Source organism: Cricetulus griseus, chromosome 4 (genome assembly GCF_003668045.3).
Source record: "Cricetulus griseus strain 17A/GY chromosome 4, alternate assembly CriGri-PICRH-1.0, whole genome shotgun sequence".
Taxonomy (NCBI): Eukaryota; Metazoa; Chordata; class Mammalia; order Rodentia; family Cricetidae; genus Cricetulus; species Cricetulus griseus.
The window spans coordinates 53,799,063-53,823,951 of NC_048597.1; the positions used below are offsets into that span (position 1 = coordinate 53,799,063).

Below are 24,889 nucleotides of genomic sequence, written 5' to 3' on the forward strand. Positions count from 1 at the left end.
GCAGCCAACTTCCACTCCCCCTTTTCCTACCATTTTACCACACTTCTCTTTGGTATGACCCTTTCATGGTCACACATGCAGAGATGAGAGAGCCCACTTACTGAGGAAAATGAGTGCTCCAGCCAGCAAGATGGCAGAATGGGCAAAAGCACTGCTGCCAAGTCTGAGTTAGATCCCTGGGACTCATACAAGTTGTCCTTTGACCTCCAAATGGACACACACACACATGCACTTGTGTGCACACACATAAACATGAAAAAGAAAATGATGGCTTTGGTAGGTCATTGTCACAAGCAAGACCCAGTTCTACCTAGAACAGGGAGAATTTCCAAATCCAAGCCCCCGTGTCCCATGGCCATGGCAGTGGGGTGTCAGTCAAGCTCACAGGTGGTGTGGTCAGAATTCTAGTCCTGCTATTTAACTATTTGTATGAAGCTGACCAAGTTATTATGTTCTCTGTTTCTTATTCACTTATCCATGAAACAGGGATGATCATACTTCCCTAAATTCCTGTGAAGATTAAGTGAGATGTTACTTAACATAGTACCTAAGGCATGGTAAGGATTCAATAAAGGACACTATTATTCTTTCTTTCTTTCTTTCTTTCTTTTTTTTTTTTTTTTTTTTTTTGGTTTTTCGAGACAGGGTTTCTCGTGTAGCTTTGGAGCCTATCCTGGCACTTGCTCTGGAGACCAGGCTGGCCTCGAACTCACAGAGATCCACCTACCTCTGCCTCCCGAGTGCTGGGATTAAAGGCGTGCGCCACCCACGCCCGGCTCACTATTATTATTTCAAGTTAATTATTTATTATAAAGGGAAATGTAAAGATTTGTTTATGTTTACGAATGCTTGGCCTGCATGTCTGTATACCACATGCATGCAGGATCTGCAGAAGCCAGTAGAGGGCATTGGATTCCCCTGGAACTGGAGTTACAGATAGTTGTGGGCTTCCAAGTGGATGCTGGGAAGTGAATCACTGTTCTCTGCAAAGTTGGCAAGTGCTGTGAACCTCTGAGCCATCTCTCCAGATCCATAAAGGGAAATTTAAATGATCTTGCATCTTTTCATTGAACAACAAATCCCTGGGGGACTCAGCCTCCAAAAAGAGAGGTTCATTCCAGTTCACAGTTTGGGTGCCTTCAATTCATGATCAATTAGCCCTGTTGCCTTGGGACTTATGGTGAGGCAGATGGAAGATTGTTTATTTATCTCAATGGCCTAGAGATATAGACAGACAGACAGACAGACAGACAGACAGACAGACAGACAGATGGATGGATTCCAGGGTCATCCTGTCTCCTTCCTCCCCACTCAGTGACTGGAACATTTCCCTCATGTCTCACTTGTTAAAGGGTCCAGTACTTCCCAATAGCACCAAGTTGAGCACTAATCCTTTAACACTCTGGGACAGTTTCGATCCAAACTATAGTCACTGTTATAAGTCAGATACCGGTTTAGGGATTGAGGCACAAAGATCTATCTTGAAATCATAGTCCCCTCTCTAGAGGAGCTCAGTCTGGAGGAGGAAGGAGGCATATGTACAAATGAATAATGAAGATGAAAGAAAAGTTGTCTCTGCTGTAGTAACCTGGGGAGTGGGGGGAGGGGGAGGACAACGGACAAGAACGTGCATAATTGTGCTCACCTGAGTGTGCCCTCCAGCAACGTCACATGAGCATCTCCAATGGGCACCAGGTTTGTTCATGCTGCCATTGCTCTCTGCTTCTTTTTGGCACCCCCCCACACACACTTTAGTCTTCAAATTAGAGACCATGTATCGACCATATAAGATCTGAGTTTGAATCCCAGTTTTATCTGTTCCTTATTGGATCTCCAAAAGGCAATTCATTTGTGTTCAAGAGCCACATCTTCCCAGTGATATACAAGCAAGGACTTGTATTAATTTCCCAGATCCCACCCAACATAATGTCTGGCACGTGGTAGGCCCACCATCCACCGGATTAATTTAAAAGAGATAGTTAGGCTGAAGGAGAAATAGGACCATCTGAAAAAATGGAGGAGGGATGTAGAAATAGCCTTATTTTGGTAGCATGGTTCAGTTTGATCTTTAGCATCACAATAAAACAAAAGCACCTCCATCCCCCATGTTGGAGAAGAGCATTTCTGACACCGGCATTGCAGACATGGGCATTGAAGACTTGGGCAATTATATACACAAGGACAAAAGAAGAGAACTTCAAAAACATGAGTAATTGGTTTGTACTTGTTTTTTCTTGGCTGGTTAGTTGGTTTTGGTTTTTTGAGACAGGGTTTTTTTGTGTGGCCTTGGCTGTCTGGGAACTTGCTCTGTAGACCAGGCTGACTTCAAACTCATGGAGATCTGCCTGTCTCTGCCTCTCAAGTGCTGGGGTTAAATGTGTGTGCTACCACCACCTGGCTCATAACTAGGTATCTTTCTTCTTTTTTTTTTTTGTGGCAACAAAAAATGAGACTGAAAGTGCTTTTTGGATATGTGTTTGGAGTCACTAGTCTGGCTGTGGATGTGGCTGCTACCTGTTGACATAGTGGGCATCAAGCGTCTTGAGAAAATGGGGAGAGGGTGGCATTGTAAGGAGTGCACTCAGGAGGGTTGGTTGTGGCTAAAGGACAGCTCAGTGGCAGAAAATACAGCAATTGGCTAGTTCCTCCTTCTCACTTGTAGCCAACCCATTTCTTCCACACCATACAGAGATGTCATCAAAATTTTCTTATCTTATTTGTTTTGTAGATACCAAAAAATTTATTACTGATTGTATCAGTCACCATTCAAACCGACAACTTCAACTTGTCCCAAGACTTCTGGAAACAACAAATGTAGTTAGGGTGGAAAACCTGCCTCCTGGGGTAGATGACTTCCAGCTGCAGCTCTACTTTGAAAATCCTTTCAACGGGGGCGGTAGAGTCGCCCATGTGGAATGTTTCCCAGAAGAGAGTTCAGCGCTGGTTGAATTTGTGGACAGCAAAGGTAATGTGTCTTGGCCTGCTATCCCAGACATAACCTGGATATTTGACCCTTTCAGCCATTACTTAAATCCTCGTGTGTTTGTCTGTTAGCCTGTCAGAAGTGGCATCATCTGGATTTGGTGTAGAATGAGAGTGGCAGGGCAGGCTCTGGCGAAGCAACATGAGCTGATGAGAGAGACAAGGGAGAGCCTCTCACGAGTTCCGCCCAAGACGGAAAAAGTCGCCATTCTAGGAACTTGTGACAGGCTGTGCTCACAAGGAGATAGAGCTGTGTTTTAGGACCCCCATTGATTCTCAAGTTGAGGTAGAGACAGACTCGGAAGCACATATAGTTCTACAAAGCATCTCTAATTCTCCCTTCTGCTGCCCCTGTGCTGACGAAGGACATAATGGGATGGGCAATGTCTCATAACCTCAGGATGGAGACTAAAAGTCCTGTTGATGACATCTTCAATGGTTCTTGAGTCAGACAGACTTGAGGACTGCCTGATTGGTGTTCACTGGCTCTGTGACCTTTAACCCTCAAACCTTCTGTTTTCTCATCTGTGATGTTAGCACATTAGGAGTTGCCTCAAGCGTGCTGTGAGGAGGAACTGAAATAATCCCTGAACAGTGCTTGGCCTGAGGTGGTGCTGAGTCCAAGCTAGAGGTCACTCAGGCTGTCCAGCCTCTCTGTAGTCCTATGAGAATTTGGGCCTCTGAAGGCCACATTCTTTCTCTCAGGCCTGACACCTGCCCTAGGATGGAGTCTTTTACTGGGGTATTAAGGTTTAGCATCTTTCTACCATGGGTGCTATTTATTTATTTATTTTGGTTTTTTGAGACAGGGTTTCTCTGTGTAGCTTTTGGAGCCTATCCTGGCACTCGCTCTGGAGACCAGGCTGGCCTCGAATTCACAGAGATCCACCTGCCTCTGCCTCCCAAGTGCTGGGATTAAAGGCGTGCGCCACCAACGCCTGGCCATGGGTGCTATTTCAATCCATGTTGTTGCTGTATTGACTCTATTCTATGCTGATACTACTTACACTTGCCTAACAACTAAAACAATGTGAAGCCAGTCCTGAAGCAAGAGAGAATGAGAGCATTCACCCGGGGGTGGGTTGTGGCTGTCCTGGTACACAGGTTGGGCAGGAGATTATAACTGGGAAGGATTTACTAAATTGTGACCTCTGGGGCTGGACTCTCTAATAACTGTGAGAACGATTTTGATTTGGTATAGAGGCAAGAACATGGAGTCTGGGTTGGCTCACATTGGCCATTAGCTCAGATACTTCCCTTGGCTTATGGAACCCTGACCTTTTCCAGCCTCAGCTTTCTCATCTGTAGTTAGGATATAATAGAATTTCTACCTGAGAAGGCCACTGTCAAGATTAAAGACATTAAATTCGCCAGGCATTGGTAGCGTACGCCTTTAGTTCTAGCACTCAGGAGGCAGAGGCAGGTGGATCTCTGTGAGTTTGAGACCAGCCTGGTCTACAAAAGCTAGTTCCAGGACAGGCTCCAAAGCCACAGAGAAACCCTGTCTCAGAAAACAAAAAAGCAAAACAAAACAAAAAAGACATTAAATTCATGTAAAGCCCCTGGGAAAGTGATGCGGAGTATGTACGATTATGCCCCTCCTGTGAATTTAAGTTCCTATTGAAGTTAAATTCTGGGACTATACAGGAAGGGACAGATGGCAGAATGATGTACCCAGAGGATTAAAACAATTAAAAAAAATAATTTGTTTTTTTTAAATCTTATGTCCTTTGGTGTTTTGCCTGAATGTACATCTGTGTGAGGTTGTCGGATCCCCTGGAACTGGAGTTCTAGACAGTTGTGAGCTGCCTTGTAGGTGCTGGGAATTGAACCCTGGTCCTCTGGAAGAGCAGCCAGTGCTCTTAACCACTGAGCCATCTCTCCAGCCCCATTATCTGTTTCTTATTGTGCCACATACATCAGTGACATCAGAAAAACAACAGAACCAAACACGATTTCAACGTAGAGTGGTTGGATATAAAATAATTATTGCACTAAATAAAGTCTGCCTTGTTGTAGTTAGCATGTATGAGTTCATAGCTGAGCATGAGGGAGAATTTGAGAATTTGTTTGAGTTCTACAAACATCAGACTTCTGTCCTCTAGAAAAGTTTGTTTTGTGTTGTGTTCTTTGGAATTACATGTCATTGAGATTACTACTGTTTATTTATTTATTTACTTTACTTTACAGTGTTAGACACCATTATGGCCAAGAAACACAGTTTCAACAAGATGCCACTGTCTGTCTTCCCCTATTATCCCTCTCTGGGCACAGCCTTATATGGTGAGGAGAAGCCACTGGTCAAGCTTCCAGCATCTTTCCAAGAGTCACTGGGTCTTCCTCTGTGGAAGTTCTTTCAAAAGAATAATCATCTGATCGAGGAGATCAATGACAAAATGAGATGCTGTCACTGTGAGCTAATGTGGTCTGAAATCAATGGCACATTGACCATCAGACCTGCTGCCACCTTAGCCAGTCATAGACCAAGCATCAAGACCTGGCAGAGAGACGCATCCAAGGCGCTCTCTGCCATCAGGTCTAAGTATGAAGTTAAGCTGTTTGAAGTGTATTCACCAGTGTGGGACATCATACGGCATGAGCTAAGAGACGACAGGATTTTGATTGAGTTTGATAAGGACTGTCTCACCTTAGCAGGAAAATCAGAAGATGTCCAAGACATCGGTCAGAAAATCAAGGAATTAATAGACAGCACCACGGAAAAGGTCAGAAAGGAGGAGCAGAGTCTGAAGGAGAAAGTGGCCATTTCTCCGGGGAAACATTTTCTTTTGGAACACAGTGGCTTTCTGGAGGATCTAAGCAAAGACTACCCAGAGATGGAGATTCATTATGATGCTGCCACTCAGAACCTGTGCTTTAAAGGATTCCATGTAGATGTGTATAAAGTAAAGTGTGATATCCAGGAAAAGGTGTATTCCATGTCTCAGAAAGAGGTCCGGGTTCCTTCTGAAGTCTTCATGTTCCTGCAGCAAGTAAACAGTCAGGAATTCTCCAAGACTCTTTTTGAAGCACAGAAAATTCTCGCCACGTATGAGCTGAAGGGCACAGCTCTTTTCTTGACAGCCTGTTCTTTAAGAGCCCTGGCAGAAGCAGAGAAGCAAGTTGCCGATGCCTTAAGTTATAAGCTCATTGAAGTTGAGGACAAGGAAGTTCTTACAGGCAACGTATGGAAAAAGAAAATTCACCCTCTGCAAAAGAGATACAACTCTACTGCAACTATTATAATAAAGAATGAACTAACTTCAGGAACCCCAGCTGAGGTCATCATTGCAGGCTGTGTGAGAGAAGTAAATGAAATCTATGACCAGCTTTTTGAATTCTTGGAAAACAACATGAAAATTGAAAGACTGTTTGAAGTAGAACCATCCCTGATTATTGACTATGTAAAGACAGACAAGAAGCTATTCTGGCCCAAGATAAAGAAGGCAAATGTGCAGGCAAGTTTTAAGCTGGAAGATGAACCAAAAGGCATTTTACTAACTGGCTCTAAAAGCAAAGTTCTGGAGTGCATGAACATGGTCAAGCAGATCCAGGATTCAGCGTGCATTAAAAGATTCCAGATTGACAAGCCTGGTGCCAAGCACTTCTTCCAGGATAAAGCATCATATTACAAAAGTGAGATCAAACGCCTGTATGGATGCGTCATTGAACTCCAGGAGGATGGAGAGAAGGAGAAAGGCAGCCTTAAGGAGCAGAAGTGCCATTTACAGATAGACATAGCTCCTGGAGTCACGCTGATTGTACAGCAGGGAGACCTGGCTCAGTTTGCTGCCGATGTGGTAGTGAATGCATCAAATGAGAATCTGAAACACATTGATGGTCTCGCAAAAGCTCTCTCAAATGCAGCTGGTCCTGAACTTCAAGCAGAATGTGACAGGATAGTACGAAGTAGAGGCACGGTCTTAACTGGCAATGCCGTTATCTCAAAAGCAGGCAAACTCCCTTGCCGTCATGTCATCCACGCAGTAGGACCTCGATGGAAAGGAGATAAGGCCCAGGAGTGTGTGAGTCTGTTAAAGAAAGTTGTGGATCGAAGTCTCACTTTAGCTGAGGAGTACAAGTGTCAATCCATAGCCATGCCAGCTATCAGCTCTGGAATCTTTGACTTTCCCTTAGACCAGTGTGTGGCAACCATTGTTTCAGCCATCAAAGACAACTTCAAGCGTAAGTCAGACAGAAGTACGTTGAAAAAAATTTATCTGGTAGACATATCTGCAAAGGTTGCTGGGGCTTTTGCTGAAGCTGTAGAAACTGCATATAAAGCCACCATCTCCCACGCTGCTTCCCCACCCAGTTTAAAAGCATTAGAACTGGTACCACCTGGGAAAATACCAGAGAGAGAGGATTGTCTACTGGTGTCACAAGAAGGCCTGAGAATTCGGCTGGTGGAGGAAGGTGTGCAGCATGCAAAGGTGAGTGTCCCTGTCACCACCAATGTGCTGTGATGTCACTGGTCTGTACCTGCTTTGGTGAGGGGCAAAGGACAGGGTGGAGGGAAAGGACCGAGGAAAATTCTATGTTTTCCTGCTTGGGCCTTGAAACATTTTCCACAGATACTGGACTTGCCAAATCACACAGGACTAGAGATCAGGTATGCTTGTAAGAACCAAAAGGGCATTGAGAAAGGTCGGTCGCTCCATCCCAGTAACCGTGGTCCATAGTAGGAGATGGTGCAAGCCTCTCTGCATTTTCATCACTTTCCATCTGTCCTGTTTGGTCCTTCTAGGGTTGGTTTCTGCCAGTTACAGGTGTGAAAAAGAGCATGGGGAACACAGAGGACAGGAATCTGAAAAGACATGAGCAAGGGTGAACTTGGGGGCTGGAGTGCATGAGGGAGTTCAGTTCCCTGAACTCATCTGGGGGTCCTTTGTGAAGAAGGAGAGAGTGGGTGGGAGGGAGGAAGGTCCAGATATTGGAATTGTGTAAGGACAATTCTTATTTTGTGTATTTGTTGTAGGGAGCTAATGATTTTTGGATAGGCTGGCAGCCAGCAAGCCCCAGCAATCCTGTCTCAGTTCCCTCACCCCCCTATTGGGGATACAGGCATGGGCAGCCACTGCTCTTACCCATTGTGCCACATCCCTCAGCCCCAGATTGTGTGTGTGTGTGTGTGTGTGTGTGTGTGTGTGTGTGTGTGTGTGTGTGTGTGTGTGTGCGCGCGCGCATGCGCGCGCGCGCGCACGCGTGTGAATCCAGGCATGGTGGCTCATGCCTTTAATTACAGCACTTGTGAGACAGAGGCAGGCAAATCTCTGTGAGTTCAAGGCAAACCTGGTCTATATAGAATTCCAGGCCAGCCAGGGCTACATAGTGAGACCCGTTTTCCCTCCCTTCTTCCTGAAAAGTATTTAATACCTTTTCCAACACAGACTCTACTAATAAGAACTGTAGCTATCTGAAGTAGGGTGGGCTGGTGCCTGTTTCCTGACCAGTAGCTGCATCTCTCTCTAGGCTGTGTCCTCCTCCAGCGAATGTCTGCCCCCTCCTTCTGTTTGCTTCAGGAGGAGTTGGGGCTCAGGATGGAATGAACTGCCCTTTCTGCCTCTTAGACAGCTCTGAGCAATTTGTTGTTACTGTTCTGCTTTTAAAAACAAAGGCTTGGGTGGCTCCATTGGTGGAGCACTTGCCTAGCAGAAATGAAGTCCTGGGTTCAGTCCCTTAGCACTGCATAGTCCGGGTGTGGAGGCACATGTCTGTAAAAGCAGCATTAGGGAGATGCAGGAAGCAGGAGCAGAGATTCAAATTCAAGGTCATCCTTGGCTACAAAGTGCATTTGAGGCCAGCCTGGACTATATAAGACCTTGTCTAAAAAAAAACAAACAAAAAAAAAACAAAAAAAAAAAAAGAAGAAGAAGAAGAAGAAAAGAAAGAACTATTACAACAACACACACATATACACACAAAACAAATATCGTAACCGAGAAATTCTGTTAAAGATTTATTTCTGTAACTTTAAAAATTCATGTGTATGTGTGTGTGTGACTGTGTGAGTGAATGTCACATGTGCATGGGAAACCACAGGCCAGAAGACAGTGTCAGATCTTGTAGAGATGGAGTTCCAGGTGGTTGTGGGCCACCTCAGGTGGATGCTGGGAACTGAACCCGGGTCCTCTGGAAGAACAGCAAGTACTTTTAACTGTTGAGACATCTTTCTAGCCCCTACAGTGAAATTTTTAGCCAATCCTTAAAAGCTTTGTTTAAAAACCAAGATCAGAGTCCTAAATTATGACCACTGGGTGTCACTTGTCCCCACTACCTTTAAACAACAAACAGTTGGATATTCTGGCTATGATAATAGATGAAATGAGCTAGACGTTGTAATCCTGTTTTGCTTTGAATTGTTTTACAAGAGAAAATATCATTAAGCACCCATCAAGAAAAGTTCTTAGTGTGCTGTGATCAGCAGTAATACAACTGAAACTTTATATATATATATATATATATATATATATATATATATATATATATTCATTTTGTGTGCATTGGTGTTTTGCCTGCATGTATGTCTGTATGAGAGTGTCAGATCCCCTGGAACTGGAGTTACTGACAGTTATGAGCTGCCATGTGGGTGCTGAGGATTGAACCCTAGTCCTCTGGATGAGCAGCCAGTACTCTTAACCACCGAGCCATCTTCCTAGCCCCACAGACTAAGCTGAGAAAAACTAAAAATCATTTTAACAGTCATGTAATTAATTGCTTTTTTTTTCTTTAAAGAGTGTTATGTAACTCACAATACCCATTTCTTTTTTTAAAGCTAAATCATGTTTTTATTAAAGATACCGTGTTCTGCTTGCATATATCCCTTCAGGCCAGGAGAGGGCACCAGATCTCATTATAGATGGTTGTGAACCACCATGTAGTTGCTGGGAATTGAACTCAGGACCTCTGGAAGAACAGCCAGTGCTCTTAACCTCTGAGCCACTTCTCCAGCCCCACAATATTCAAGTGGGTACATCAATGGTTTTTAGTATATCCACTAAAAATACACATGGAAGGTCTTGGTGTTGGGACTCATGTAGGGACAATTCTTGTAATATGAACATGAGTGTGTGTGTGTGTGTGTGTGTGTGTGTGTGTGTGTGTGTGTAAAACCACTATCATGCAACCATACCTGCAATCTAACTTTAGTGCACTTTAATCCCACCAGAAAGAAATTTGTGCCCATTAGCTGTTACTCTTAATTTATCTTCCTACTCACCCCGCCTTCCTAGCTCTAGATAGCATCTAATCTATTCTGTTGTTTTGTTTGTTTCTTAATTTTCTTTTTGAGACGGGGTCTAACTACAGAGCTCTAGTTGTCCTGAAACTTGCAATGAAGACCAGGCCTTCCTTGAATTCACCGAGGTCCACCTGCCTCTGCCTCCTGAGTGCTGGGATTAAAGGTGTGTGCCACCACTCCTGGCTCTACAGATTCACCTGCTCTTGAAGTTTCATGTAAATGAAATAATGTACTTGTGGTCTTCTGTGACCAGTTTCTTTCACTGATAGGAATGTTTACAGGGGTCGTCCGTGTTGTAGCATATGGCAGTATTCCATCCCTCTTAGTGGCTGCATAATATCTTATTAGATGAATATACATTTGTTTTCCCAACCACTAGCCAATGGACATTTGGATTGTTTCCACTCTTACTTTTATGAGTTTTGTTTCTCTGGACATTGGTCACAAAATGTATACAAGCAGCTGTTGTCTTCCTGGTGCCAAGCCTGGACACTCAGATGTGGTCGTGGTTGATGAATGCCTTGACTAAGAATTTGAAAAGAATCTTTGGTTTTGTCTTTAAGACCGATGTCATTGTCAACTCCATTCCCTCGGATCTTGCACTCAACAGAGGACCCCTTTCTCAGGCCTTATTGGAAAAGGCTGGGCCAGGCCTCCAGGAGGAATTGAATCAAGCAGGACAAGGTGTCGCTGTCAATGCGGGCACAATTCTACAAACCAGCGGCTATAATCTGAACTGCCACCATGTACTTCATGTGGTGGTGCCACAGTGGAAAGCCAAAAACAGCGCATCGTCAGTGAAGGTACGACACAGCTTTATATTTTTCAGGAAATGGGGTAGCTCTCTGGACTCTTCCCATAGCACACCACAGCTAGTCCCTTCCTGCCTCTTCTCTGTGACATCATCATGAGTTTGACAGGTCCCATACCATGGCCATTTCTTTTCATTTGTAGATGACTTCTTGTAGGTCATAGTTAATAATGTAAGTTAGTTCTTGTGCTCAGCAATTAATGACGGTCAGGGAAGGGTTGGAGGAATACGCTACATTTATTGAGAAAAAGTAAGGTGAGGGCTTGAAACCGGGAGACAGTGATAGACAAGGGCAGCTGTCGCCTGCCCTCTTTGCTTCGTGGTGGAATGTGTCTGCACTCTTGTAAGGGAATCTCACGTTCTCTTTCTCATTTCTTCTCCTGAATTTCCCTCTTTATGCTGCTGTTAACTTCTGTTGAAAGCATAATTGATTGGACAGTGCTCCCAGTAATAGCTGCTGAGTGCTTATTTCTTGGGATCTTTGATTTCTAAACAAGACATTTAAGGAAATGTTTATTGCCTTTCAGATCATGAAAAACATCATCAGAGACTGTCTGAAGATGGCCGAGGAGCAGTCTCTGCAATCAATTGGATTTCCAGCAATAGGAACAGGAAATCTGGGGTTTCCTAAACCTGAATTTGCTAAATTAATCATTTCAGAAGTGCTCAAATTTAGTAGCAGGAACCTGAAAACTTTACAAGAAGTTCAGTTTCTGTTGCACCCAAAAGACCAAGACAACATTAAGGTACAGACTCGGCTTGCTTCTGATTACTTTGCCAACTGAAGTTTGGGACCTGTGTTCTTCTAAGTCTTCTTGGTCTAATAGGATGGGTTTGTTGTTGTTGTTGTTTTGTTTTGTTTTGTTTTTTGAGACAGGGTTTCTCTGTAGCTTTGGAGCCTGTCCTGGAAGTCTCTGGGGACCAAACTGGCTTCCAGCTCACACGGATCCACCTGTCTCTGTCTCCTGAGTGCTGGGATTAAAGGTGTGCACCACCACTGCCCAGTGATATGTATATTTTTATAACTTTGAAAATACAGAAGTAAATTTAAAATTATAGAAGTAAATTAAATACTACTGTTCGAGGGTTATTATTTTCCAACTGTGTGTGTGTGTGTGTGTTGTTTGATGTTGGGTCGTAGACGCTGTAGTAGAGAGAAGCTCACTAAGATGCTAAGCCTTCATTTTCTGAAGGAGCAGAGGAAAAGACTGACACCCAGCTAGCTCACTCCAGTTACTGTATTCAAGCATATACGAGGCCAACAGGGGCTGGGAAAGGTTCCAGTTCACAAAGTTATCTTGCTCTTGGTGCCCATGACAGCAGATAACCCACACTCAGTCCCCTTTGACTATGGCAGCCAATTAAAAGTAAGAGCTCCAGGTCTGCCCTGAGTGTCTTAGGACCAAGGGCAGCGCAGCTGTAAGCTCTCTTGTAGCACCAAGGGCAGATTGTCCGGAGAGACAACATTTCTTTAAGGTTTAAACAGTCTCACAACAATTTCCCAGCCTCTACAGATTAACCCAAACATAGCAAAGGCTTTGCTGAAACATTGCTCTCAAAGCCAGACACAAAGGCTTTACTATACATTTCTCTCAAAGCCAGACACAAAGCCTTTATTACATGTGTTACTGCACGTGTGCATACAGAATTCAAAGCCCCGAGCAAGCAAACTCACTCATCCAGGAGGGAGTGTAATGGCTAAAACTATGTTTGTATTTCCAGGCATTTTCAGATGAATTTGACAGAAGGAGTAACGGAAACCCTAGTGACCACAGTCCCAAGGCTGAAGACACACAAGGTTCAGTAAAGTCTTTAAGTTGACCAGTGATTTCTTGTTACTAAGTAACTGTTCAGTGACAGGTAAAGGATGATGGTGATCAAACTATGGAACGTACTAAATTATATTCCATACATGTGAGTATAAAAGACTCTGGCCTATTTGTGGGGCTTGGGACAAGAAATGTGGACCAAATTATATAGTCTGTACAGTGGGATTTTTAAATTACCAATGAGACTGCCACCTCTAATGGGTCATGTGACATGTGTTTTCCAAGAGACATATTAAGGGACAATACAAGCCAACACTTCTCTGTCAAATATGGTTTGAGTTCATCTTGTTTGGGGTTCACTGGAGCTTTGTTTTGCTATGTTGCCCAGGATGGCCCCAAACTCCTAAATTCAAGCCATCCTTCTGTCCCAGCCCTGGGCCAGGGCCATAATAAAAAGACAGTCAGTACAGTGATAGGGCAGCCTGTGACCTCAGTTACTCTTGCTCCTGATGACTTGGTTTCTGATTCTGCCTTTTTTTCTTTCTGGGCAGGTTATTATGGGAGTCTTTCCAGTCCTACTTTAGGAGTTCATGAAATGAATATTGGCCCGATCCTCTTCCAAGTGGCCACAGGGGACATCACCAAAGAAGTGGCAGATGTGATTGTCAATTCAACATCAAACACATTTAATCTCAAATCAGGTAATTTACTGAGACGGATTCTGTCTTTCGCAGTAATCAGTGTGGTAGATCCTATGAAGAAATGTTTCTATAAACAAAATGGTTTTGTGGACTTGGGCTTGTTCCTGTTAATATCTTTAAAGTTATTTCAATGGGCTTCCTTACAACTGGCAACATTGTTGAAATTTTCTTCTCTGCCAGTAATGCCCAGGGATGGGTCTGCTCTATGATGGGTGTGTTGGAATACAAAGGCTTTCTTTCTGGTCAAGTTACCATCTTGATTTTTCTCATGTAGGAGTGTCCAAAGCAATTTTGGAAGGTGCAGGACAAAATGTGGAGGCAGAGTGTTCTGTCTTGGGTAAGGATTGATGCTGCTTCTTGGTGCCAGATTTGTAAGGGGAAGATTGACTCTGGGAGACTGTGAGGAAACTGAAGTCTTTGGGCTGGGCAGTTATGCATTAATGTTTTGTTTTGAGACCCATGTATTAATCTTAAGATGATTTATTTTATGAAAGAACTCCATATGAAAGAAAGTTAAAAGCGGAAAGTTATATTAAGAGAAATTAAGCCACAAAATTTCACTAATCATATTATTTCAAGAGGTTTTAATTCATAAAATATTTCCTCATCAGATCAGACATCTTGCTTTCTCCAAGAGTAGGTTCACCATCTGATTCAGTCTTTTTATGTTTCACAGCTCAACAGAACAAGGAGTATATAGTTACTGTTGGTGGATTACTGAAATGCAAGAGTATTATCCATGTTGTTGGTGGGAATGATGTCAAAAGATCAGTTTCCTGTGTGTTGGAAGAAAGTGAACAACGGAACTACACATCCATTTGCCTACCAGCCATTGGCACAGGTTTGTAGCCACAGGCTGTCATAGCTCAATCCCAAAGTGTCGACTTCCCCATGGATTGCTCCTCACTGGGTGTGGGTGATGACAGGGACACCTCACCTGGAGTAGACAGTTTCCCCACTCCAAGGCACCCCAATCCTTTGAGGAACGAGTAAAGCCTGGGGTAGAAAGAGGAAAATGAACACCTGTGGCCCCAATTACTGGAAAGACTGAGGCAGGAGTGACCTTTGTTCCCACCATGGTCTACAAGTTTAGTCAAAGTCATTTACTGTAATTTTCTGCCACGGTTGTGGGCACTGTTAACAGGAATAATCCAAATGGGCTCTCAGTCTATCAAACCAGCTTGCCCAGGATACTTACATTGCCTGTCATGTGACTTTGGCAGCTTCCAGTCACTTTGGGCCACACCCATGATTAGAAAGGGACATTTCACAGTTTTACCTAACCAGTCAGTTCCAGGGCTTGAGAAACAAGATTTGGAACATGCTGAAGACAGAAGTGGATCTACTTAGCGACTGCTTTGAATGCTGCTGGGCAGCTAAAATAGTACAGAGTATGAGGAAGAAAGACATCCTGCAAGTTCTGAGTAACCAATGCACCTAGAATAGACTGTAACAAGTAGCTCACAGTTTTGGGTATCTTAGTTTAAATCCATTCCCCAGAGAGTAGCTGGCTCACACATGCATTGTGGCTAGATTGTCTCTGTAAAGACAATGTTGTTTCCAAGGTGTGTGTGTGTGTGTGTGTGTGTGTGTGTGTGTGTGTGTGTATCCTTTTATGATCTTTTGAGGACACTAGTAAATCAAGAGGGGGAGAAAATCACCTGGACTCTGTAATGGGAGGGGAGTGACACTGGGAGCCGGGGTTTGCTAAAAGGGACAGATGTGAAGGTCACAAATTAAAATGGGTTTCAGGGTCTTTACCTGGGTGTTGACCTGTGGATAGCATGGAACAGAAACTCCCCTCCACTGTGTCTAGGACATCAAAACTATTTGCTGCCATGATGGTAGAAAAGTTTACAGTGATTAAAGTGGGAGCAGACATTTTTATTTCCTGTGACAACTGGAATTCCTTCTATGTCCAAGCCTTTTGCAGGTGGACCTTAACCTTGTCTTTTGTGTGTGTGCGTTTTTTAAAGGAAGTGCTCAACAGGACCCAGATGCAGTTGCTAAGGCCATAATGGATGCCATTGAAGAATTTATCCAGAAAAAAGCAGTGCGGTCTGTGAGGAAAGTGAAAGTTGTCATCTTCCAGCCCCATATTCTGAAAATTTTTTATGACAACATGGAAGACAGAGAAGGCTCCCTGCCTCCTCCCCAGACATCTATGCTGTCTAAGATCGCCTGTGAGTTGTTTGCTTTTATGAAGTACATATTTGTGACCTTGATGCTGAAGGGAATAAAAGAAAAATTAATTTTCATTTTCTCTTTAGCCATTTTTGGATTTTCAAAGAATGATCCTCCCAAACAGAACACCCTGTTTTTGGAGAAGAAAATAGAGCAGACAGTTTTCCAGGTATGTGGTGCAGATACAGATAGTGTGGAACGCACGATCTCCTGGATACAGAATCTGATCACTGATGAGCAGTTATCCTATACCAGTCATGATGAATGTATCCGAGACTTTAATGAGAGCGAGTACAAGAAACTGAATGAGCTGCAGGAGAGACTGAATATCACCATTGACCTGGACAAGAAGGCACCTCTGATTACAGTTGAAGGAATTAGCAGAGATGTGGTACGAGCTAGAGATGAGATTGAAGAACTGATCAAGAGCATTCGATTGGCTAAAGAAAAGGAAAGCCACGCAGACTATGTCTCCACATTCGTGGAATGGCAATACATTGACAACAACGTCACATACAGTTTTGACAAAATGGCTAACATGGAGTTGGAGGAAGCACGGAAGGCAAAGAGCAAGAACATTTTGGTCAAAATTAATAATCACAACTTCATGGTGAACTTGAGCACAAACACGGCCATAGGCCCTGGAAGACAGAGTCTCACTGTTCAGCGCCTCTTAAAAACTGAAGGTAAGTTACATGCTCATGGGCGTCAGCCATTGCTCCAACTCTGGGTTTAACCAATTTTAGAAACACAGCAAGTTTTTATTATTTTGTTTTTGAGACTGTTTCACTATGTCGACATGATTGGCCTGGGACTCTTTGTAGACCAGGCTGGCCTCAAATTCAGAGATTTGCCTTCTTCTACCTCCTAAATGCTGGGATTAAAGGCATGAGCCACCCATGCTCTGCTATATTAAAATGTAAAGTAGATAAAATTCAAATAACCCTAGTAGAATAATTTCAAGATCTCAGTCACTGAGTTTCCAAAGCATACACTATGGTCAGGAAAATATAGCATGGATGAACCCAACAGCGCAAGAACTGCCATTTAACTGTAACCACAGTTAACTCTGCATTTTCCATCCCTGCAGTTTATAAGCTTTCTGGACCCAGTCCTTCTGGATCCTGAGGCAGTTAAGTTACCTCAGGCAGAGGTAGAAAAAAAAAATAGGTTCCTTGGTCAGGAAGCAGCCTACAGGTTCCTTGATGGATTTGATCCTCAGGAAAGAAATGTCTGTTTTGTGTAGGCAGTCATTCCTGCCTTCAAACCACATAACACCCACTGCCCCTGGCTTCCCACAGACTATATTCATCTTCTGTAGGCTCAATGTGAATGAACCCCTCAGACTGTAAACAACCCTGGAGGAATGACATACCACATGTGGTATTCTGCAGCCTGTTACAGACAAACCCTACCATTCACCTACCGACCTTAAGGATGCAGTGAAGCAAATGAGAACTTACATGTAGACTACTCTCCAGTTGTGGTGTGGTGTTCTGGTACAAATCCACACATATGCAAAATGATGGATTGCTCAAAACAGTTAGGTAATTAATTTGTTAAATTACATCAAAGTAGACAATGTGGTAATATATTATTTATGATTTATTAAAGCTTGCCTGAGGGTACAGAAAGCAAAGCTAGCCACAAGCCATAGAGCCAGGCAATGGTGATACACACTTTTAATCCCAGGACTCAAGAGACAAGCAGATGGATCTCTGTTAGATCAAGGCCACACTGAACTATATGAAATTGACCCAGTCCTAAAGAGGAGCAGCTCACACAAAGGTGATCACAGCACTTGGGATCACAGAACTTTAATGCCAGGATTTAAGAGATATAAAAGGAAGAGGCAACAGTCAGACTAGAGATCTCCCACTGCCCTGTCTCGCTTTAAATCACCACCCCCTTCGAACAGGCTTCTAAGCTCATCATGATACCAGTGATCAATGGTCTATCACTTTTAACAACATCCTTTTAGAAAGACAAGGAATTTCTTGAATACATGGAATTATGAGACTATAATGCAAGAGGGAAGCAGGTTTTGCCAAAGCATACTGGAAATGGGACACGGGAGCTCTCAAATGTCTATTTTGCAGCTGAAATCCCTCCAAATTGGAGTGACATGAAGCAGAAGAATTTGCTTGTGGTCAGTCTGCAACCCAATGATCCTGAATACAACATGGTGGCAAGCAAGTTCAACCAGACCAGCACAAACTTTATCATAGAGAATGTAAGTCAGCTGCTGATGAGTTTCCTTATGTTTGGAAATAAGGAATATAACAATCCTGAATAAACCCACTCACATATGGATCTGTAGAGGTGGCTTAGGGGGTCAAGATTTTCTTCTGCTCTCTGAGGACTCCAAGTTCCAAGTTTGTTTCCGGACTCACATCAGGGAGCTTACCAGTCTGAAACGGTGGCACTGGCACTCTGAAAGTATGCTCTTCCGTGAGCTCAGTGGCTATGCTTTCATTTCATTTATTTAGTTATTTTTATGTTTTGTTTATTTGGTTTTTCCAGACAAGGTTTCTCTGTAGCCCTGGCTATCCTGGCACTCGCTCTGTAGACCAGTTTGGCCTTGGACTCACAGAGATCTGCCTGCTTCTGCCTCTCAAGTGCTGGGATTAAAGGCATGCAACACCACAGCTCCGATCATACTTTCATTACACAGAATCAGTCAAGTTTGTGTGGCCTGTTCTCTCCTTCCACCTTCCCATGGGCTCTGGGGGTTGGGTTCAAGACACCAGGCTTGCAGAGAAGTCACCTTGACTTGCTGAGCCATCCCACCCACCCCATCTTCAGTTTGTGAAGGAAATGTTTGCTGGGTATAGAATTCTGAATTGGCAGGTATTTTCAGAGATTCCACTATTTTTGGACTTCATTGCTTCATTTTTGTATCTCTTCTCTCTGGGATTCTGTCTCATCAAACCCTTGTCTTTATACCCTGCCCCCCCATCTTCTGGTAGCTATAGGTGAGGGAGTAATTCTGACCATCTAACAACACATCTACTAAACAAAGTTCAAGGTTTATTTTCCTTCCTTCCCTCCATCCTTTTCCTGTGGTGCTGGGAATTGAGTCCAGAGCATCATACACACTGACCATGTACACTACCACCAAGCTACACCACCATGGCTGAGATAATTATGTGCTATTTTTTTAGAAACTGCCCTTTTAAAAGTTTAAATTAAGCTGGGTGTTGATGGCACACACCTTTAATCCCAACACTTGGGAGGCAGAGGTAGGCAGATCTCTGTGAGTTGGAGGCCAGCCTGGTTTACAGAGTGAGTTCCAGGACAGCTTCCAAAGCTACACAGAGAAACCCTGTCTCGAAAAACAAGCAAACAAGTTTAAAATAAAAGATTGGAAATTTCAAAACAAAAAATTGAAAGTTTGAAAAGCCGAGTTAAGTGACAAAATTTAGGGTAAGCAGAAATAAAATGGACACAGTGAAGATGAGAAACAGTTGTAGGTAAATAACAAAAGGGGAAAAATAATACCGACATCCTAAATCCTATAAAAGTTGGATGAAAACATTAAGCGTTTGAATTACAGAGCCAATTTTGCCTTTATAATTTTCAGTTTTTGATGTTTTTGAGACAGGGTCTTAATGTAGTTCAGGCTGGCCTCAAGTCATGATCTTCGTGCTTCAATCCCCCAAGTGCCAGGATCAGCACCCAGAGTAGAAGGAAAATTACATATAACTCAGTTGGTAAATTGCATGAGACTCCACATAAAGTCCAGGTATGGTGGTGCATCCTGGTAACCAGAGCTGCAGAGGCAGACACAAGTGGATCCCTATGGTCCAGTGGCCAGCCCGTCATCCTAACTGGGAGAGCTCCAGGCCAGTAAGATAGCCTTGTCTGTGTGTGTGTGTGTAGAGGAGGGTAAAGAGAAGGGGGGCTCACACATGTAGAAGTCAGAGTGTAACTTTGTGTGGTCAGTGTTATCCTTCCAAATTCAGGGGCCGAACTCAGGTCATCACATACTTTCTGAGCTGTCTTACCAGTCCAAAAAAGATTAGGATGTTGTCACTTGTCACCCAATTGTTACTAATGAAAGACAAAGATGGTCATTTGCTATCACTTGGTGAGTGGTCTTGGCATCTCCGGAATGTTTTATTAATTTATAGATCAAAAGGATCCAGAATCCATATCTCTGGAGCAAGTACCAGGCAAACAAAAAAGTTATGGATGAAAAGAATGGCCATGGAAGAAATGAGAATCAGCTCTTCCACGGGACGGAGGCTAGCTGTATCCTACACGTCAACAGCCATGGGTTTAACCGCAGCTATGCTGGGAAGAATGGTAAGAAAGCATTCAATCAATTGCCCCAAATGGGGTGCTGGCTGGTAAAGCCTACCCTGGGGTCTGTTCATTGTGTTGTTCACATTGTGGTGGCCAGAGAGTAAACAGTAATATGTTTCAATTTCTCCCCAAGGGCTTGACTGCCCCTTTGAGGACAAAAATTAATAATGATGATGATGATAAAGAATCCATACAAAATATTCATGCTGAGCATTCCTTTTATATTAGCTGACATATTGGGCTAACGTGTTGATTTATATGCTACACTGAATTACTTTAAAATGTTTTTGTCTTTGCAGCTACGTGCTATGGGCAGGGAACCTATTTTGCTGTCAATGCTTCCTATTCTGCCAGTGACACATACTCCAAACCAGATGCCAGTGGGAAAAAGCACATGTACTATGCACGGGTTCTCACTGGGAACTACACAGTTGGACACTCATCACTGATTGTGCCTCCTTCAAGGGACCCTCTAAACCCTACTGACTTGTACGACACTGTCGTAGATAATGATCAAAATCCAAGTATATTTGTAGTGTTTTATGACAATCAAACATACCCAGAGTATCTTATCACCTTTAGGCGGTGATACTTCAGGGCACCTTCCAAGAGAAATTTGAGTTCATGTATCTGCTGTAAGACAAATGTTAGCTGTTTTCCTCCTTAAGCTTTCTGTAAGAGCACAAGTTCTTTCATGGACATGCCATGGACATGTTTCCTCAGCTGTTCCTCCATGGTGGAAATAAATCCACTTGAAAGCCAATCAACTGGAGAATTTAAATCAGATAGCAGGTGTAGCCGTGCTATCTCAAATGTGACAGTAACACCCTCATGGACTTTCAGAAAGCCATGCAATCCCAGCTACCACCAATGGAATCATGTCAGAGTGCACTGGTGCCATGGGGATGCACAGTGTCACTGAGCCAGTAAGGCTGCTAACTGCCAACTGAACAGATTCCACAGCAAAGAGCTTCTTTCTTCACCAACAGCCTTGCCATGTGGGTTGGACAGCTCCAGCAAGGGCTGTGTACAAACTGGGTGCTGGGATATGGCTCCTGCTCTGTGTGAACTGAGCCCCAGGGAGGGGCACAGCTCAGAAGCCCTGGCCCCAAGTGCTCAAGGCCCTTTTTAATGTTAACCCAGTGTTCCTGTGAAATCAATGGTATGACGCCTGTTACATTGCCAGGGGAAACCCTTCACTGTGTGAGAATGGTGAACTCTGAGGATATCTGCTAGCATCTCTCCTGTGGCAGGTCAGCTTGAGAAGATTTCAAAGCTTTATGTGTAATCCAATAGTCAGATTGCTAACTTACTAACTCAGGGTCTACTGGAAGGGAATTCTTTCTTGTGGTACTGGGGGATGAACTCAAGGCCTCACACATGGCAGGCAAACACTGTACCACTTAGCTACACACCCCAGCCCTCTTTACTTATTTTGAGGCAGGCTGGTTTAGTTGCCCAGGCTGGCTCTGATATCCCTCTATAGCCCTGGCCGGCCTTGAATCACTCTCTTCCTGCTTTGGCTACTTGTCTGTCAGAGGCCTGTGCCACCAGACCTGGCTCAATTTGTTCTTTTAATTTTCTCCTGTAAATTTCAGCCTCACTGCCATTCATTGGGTGCCTAGACTTTGCCAGGTAGAGTGAGAGATGAGCTCACATACATGATTTTGTTCCCATGAATAGTGCTATGGGAAGAATCTATATTTCAAGGCAAAGGGAACATGTTTAGAGTACAATAAATGGCCTTGCCTGAGGTCACTGAGGCAGGAACTCTCAGAGCCAGCCAGCTGAGTCTTGGTGTTGGTGTTGAGCCCTTCACTATTCCCACCATAGAACCTGGCCTTGAGATAAGCAAGTACTGTTTCGGCCATCATTCAGTGGCTATCACACAGTGACTGTCAGTGAGTGGCCATTACTCACTGTTCATCCCATGGTGGTCATTACACAGTGGCCTTCATGCAGTGACCATCACATGGTGTCTGTCACACAAGGTCCATCAATCAATGGGGAGTATCTCAGGTGATCTGAGGCGATCCCAGATTTTCCCAGATTTTTTCTTGCTGGATTTTGTGCCCAGTCTACTCCTTATTGGAGTTCTATAGGCCAAGGAGCTAGTGCTCTGTGACATCCTCGGGTGGTACACTCCTGGGTGTTGGGAAGATGAAGTCCCTGGTTCCCACCATGGGGATTACAATGGGCTTCAAGTGGAGCAAAGGGTCACCATTGCTGTCCCTTTGCTAACACAGAGGCCTTGGAACCTATGCTGCTGTTTCTAAATGGACTGGCACAGACTGGCTTAGGAGGGGCTGGCTTCCCCTGCACTGGCTTCTGGAATCTGTACTGACAACAATCTAAAGAAATGCAATAAAAGTGACCTGTTTTCATCTGCTTTGGTTCTCCAGTGCTTTGGTTAACTCAGGGCGAGGCTGAATGGCATTTGTTATACCGAAGAATAAGGACCCAACCAGCAAATGTTAGTTTGCTTTCAGACTTGAAAAATGTCTCTCAGTAGAGTCATTTTCCTCCTAAAGGGCAAACATGGGGTGGTGGGGTGGGGATGGGGGTGTAATTCAATGACATACAGTGGCTACTGCTGATGAAAAAAGCCACAGCTGAACAGGACAGCACTGAGTGATCCTTAAGGTTCAGGTGGAAACTACTGGAAGGGCACAATGCGCTTTAAGGTTTTAGAAAGCCAGTATCCAATGAGCAGCCAGCCTGGAGTCCAAGTCAGGTCTTGATAGCTCACTGCAGGGCCACACAGTTATATGTGCCTTGGTCACCTAAGGGGTGTGCTGAAAACTCAAGTTGTGGTGCCACTTCATGCAACCCAGATTCTGCTTTCAGTGGCCACCTAGAAGAGCCCAACACCCTGACACCACACCAAGACTTTGGTACTTTTGCCTTTGTAGTCCCTTAGTGTATAAACACTACTAAAACCTAAACTCAGGGGCTACAGAGAAGGGATCAGTGGTTAAGAGCATTTGCTGCTCTTGTAGAGGACCTGGGCTTGGTTCCCAGCAAACACATGGCAGCACATGACCACCTGTAACTATAATTCCAGGGAGCCAATGCCCTCTTTCTGGCCTCTGAGGGAACCACACATATGTGGTACACATACATACATTCAGGCAAACACACATATTAAAAATAAATAAATCTTTAAAAAAATCCAGACTCTACAACTATGCTGACTACATCCACAGATATCATCAAGACCTGATTAGACTATTTAGTAAAAACAAACAAACAAAACAAAACAAACAAACAAAAAAAACAACACAAAGTCGAGTGGTGGTGACCCATACCTTTAATCCCAGCACTCAGGAGGCAGAGTGAGGTAGATTGCTGAGTTCGAGCCCAGCCTGATTTACAAAGCTAAACAAAGAAACCCTGTCTCAAAAAACAAACAACCCCCTCAAATAAACAAAAACCCAAACAACAAAACAAAACAAAAAACCCAAACCAAACAACAACAAAAAAAACCTAAAACATTTTCTCGGAGCCTTGAAAGCACAGTGAGCCTAGCCACCATACCTCCTGAAAACCAGGTGGGTGTTAGCCCTGCTGACTCATATACACCTCAGAACAGGACACTACAAGAATGTGTGAGCTCTGCTGGTCTCTGCTGCCACTTGGTATTACTCACTCAGGTGTGGTCCTCTAGCAGCAGGATAGTGTGGGAGCCAGGTGATGCTAGCTTTCCCTGCGATCACCCTCTGACACCTCTTTTTAATCTCTCTCGACAAAATCAGGGAATCCCTTCCCATCACCCACTTTTACAGGTGTCTGTCTGAACTCTTTCCAGGTCTTTGTATAACACCATTCCTTCTCTTAGAATTAAAGACTTCCCTGCAGAAGAGCCTCCAAGCTTCGCAGAGCCCAGCCTACACTGAATCCATTCTGTCAGTCCCATGCCTTCAGAGAACCTAAAATGCCTCATGAGAAACTTACTTAGAAACAACATTTTCCTGAGAAGTTTCATCAAATAATGCCCATGCTTGAAACTAAAATGTTTTTGTTTCCTTTAAGATCAGGAGAAAGCCCTGACTTTATTGGTGTTTATAACAACGCCACTGCTGAGAGCACTGTGACTCTCCAGACCTGCCTGTACAGGATACTGAATGCTGGGGTTGTATGGATTCAGACATTATGCTTGCCTGCCCCTGTCACCTGGCAGAATGCACTCAGGTAGTATCCTGGTCAGCCCAGGGTGCCAAGGTCTGCACGCAGGTGCAAAGGACCTCTTTAAAAGAAAGACCCCCACCCACTTATGCTCTTTCCCGCTTGTTCCCCTGGGGCAGACAGGACTTTTCCTGTCTCCCTCTTCTCTTCTGTCCTCTCTTTACCTCTTTTCTCTCCACCTCCCCTTTCCCTTTCTAATAAAACTTCTCACTAAGCTGTTTACCTGTTCCCTGCTTCGGTCAACCTCGCCTGCCATGGAATCTGCCAAGGTTCCCACTCGAATTATCATAACAGGGATGATTCTCGAGTTATCTCTTCTTTTCTACCCTGTTCCATACAGACCTGAGCCCTTCAGCCTGCTTCTGTGACTCACAGCTGAGTCATGCGGAAAAAAAAACAAAAAGCACCTGAAGAGAAAGAGGTGTTTCCTGGATAGAGATAAATCTAAGAACAGAAAACTGAGCGCTGACCCCAGCATGCTCCATGCCAGTGTCACTAGTGGAGCATTGCTTATACCGCCCTCTCTTGTCTGCCTAGTCAGAGTTAACTTCTGTGTTCCTTACCTCCCCCCCCTCCCCGCCCCCCCCCCCCCGCCCCGCCCCAGCATTGGCCCAAGTTCTGTGAGTGAAGCCATAACTGCTAAAACTCCCTACGTGGAATTACATTGTGCTGGGGTTAGAGGGGACCTCCGAGGGCTAAGAGAAAAAAACCC

At 44.0% G+C, this 24,889-nt stretch overlaps 1 protein-coding gene across 1 annotated transcript in view; it reads left to right on the plus strand.

The window, feature by feature from the left end:
* Nucleotides 1-21,774, plus strand: part of Parp14 (poly(ADP-ribose) polymerase family member 14) — a 31,366-nt gene extending 9,592 nt beyond the window's left edge. The window contains exons 5-17 of the mRNA XM_027412763.2: nt 2,729-2,965; nt 5,173-7,412; nt 10,783-11,022; nt 11,558-11,776; nt 12,753-12,828; nt 13,351-13,500; nt 13,775-13,837; nt 14,177-14,341; nt 15,477-15,683; nt 15,771-16,370; nt 17,784-17,917; nt 19,818-19,992; nt 20,292-21,774. Of these exons, the coding sequence (XP_027268564.1) occupies nt 2,729-2,965; nt 5,173-7,412; nt 10,783-11,022; nt 11,558-11,776; nt 12,753-12,828; nt 13,351-13,500; nt 13,775-13,837; nt 14,177-14,341; nt 15,477-15,683; nt 15,771-16,370; nt 17,784-17,917; nt 19,818-19,992; nt 20,292-20,581 (4,796 nt within the window). The 3' untranslated portion in view covers nt 20,582-21,774. The remainder of the gene's footprint in view (nt 1-2,728; nt 2,966-5,172; nt 7,413-10,782; nt 11,023-11,557; nt 11,777-12,752; nt 12,829-13,350; nt 13,501-13,774; nt 13,838-14,176; nt 14,342-15,476; nt 15,684-15,770; nt 16,371-17,783; nt 17,918-19,817; nt 19,993-20,291) is intronic.
* The last annotated feature ends 3,115 nt before the right edge of the window (nt 21,775-24,889 follow it).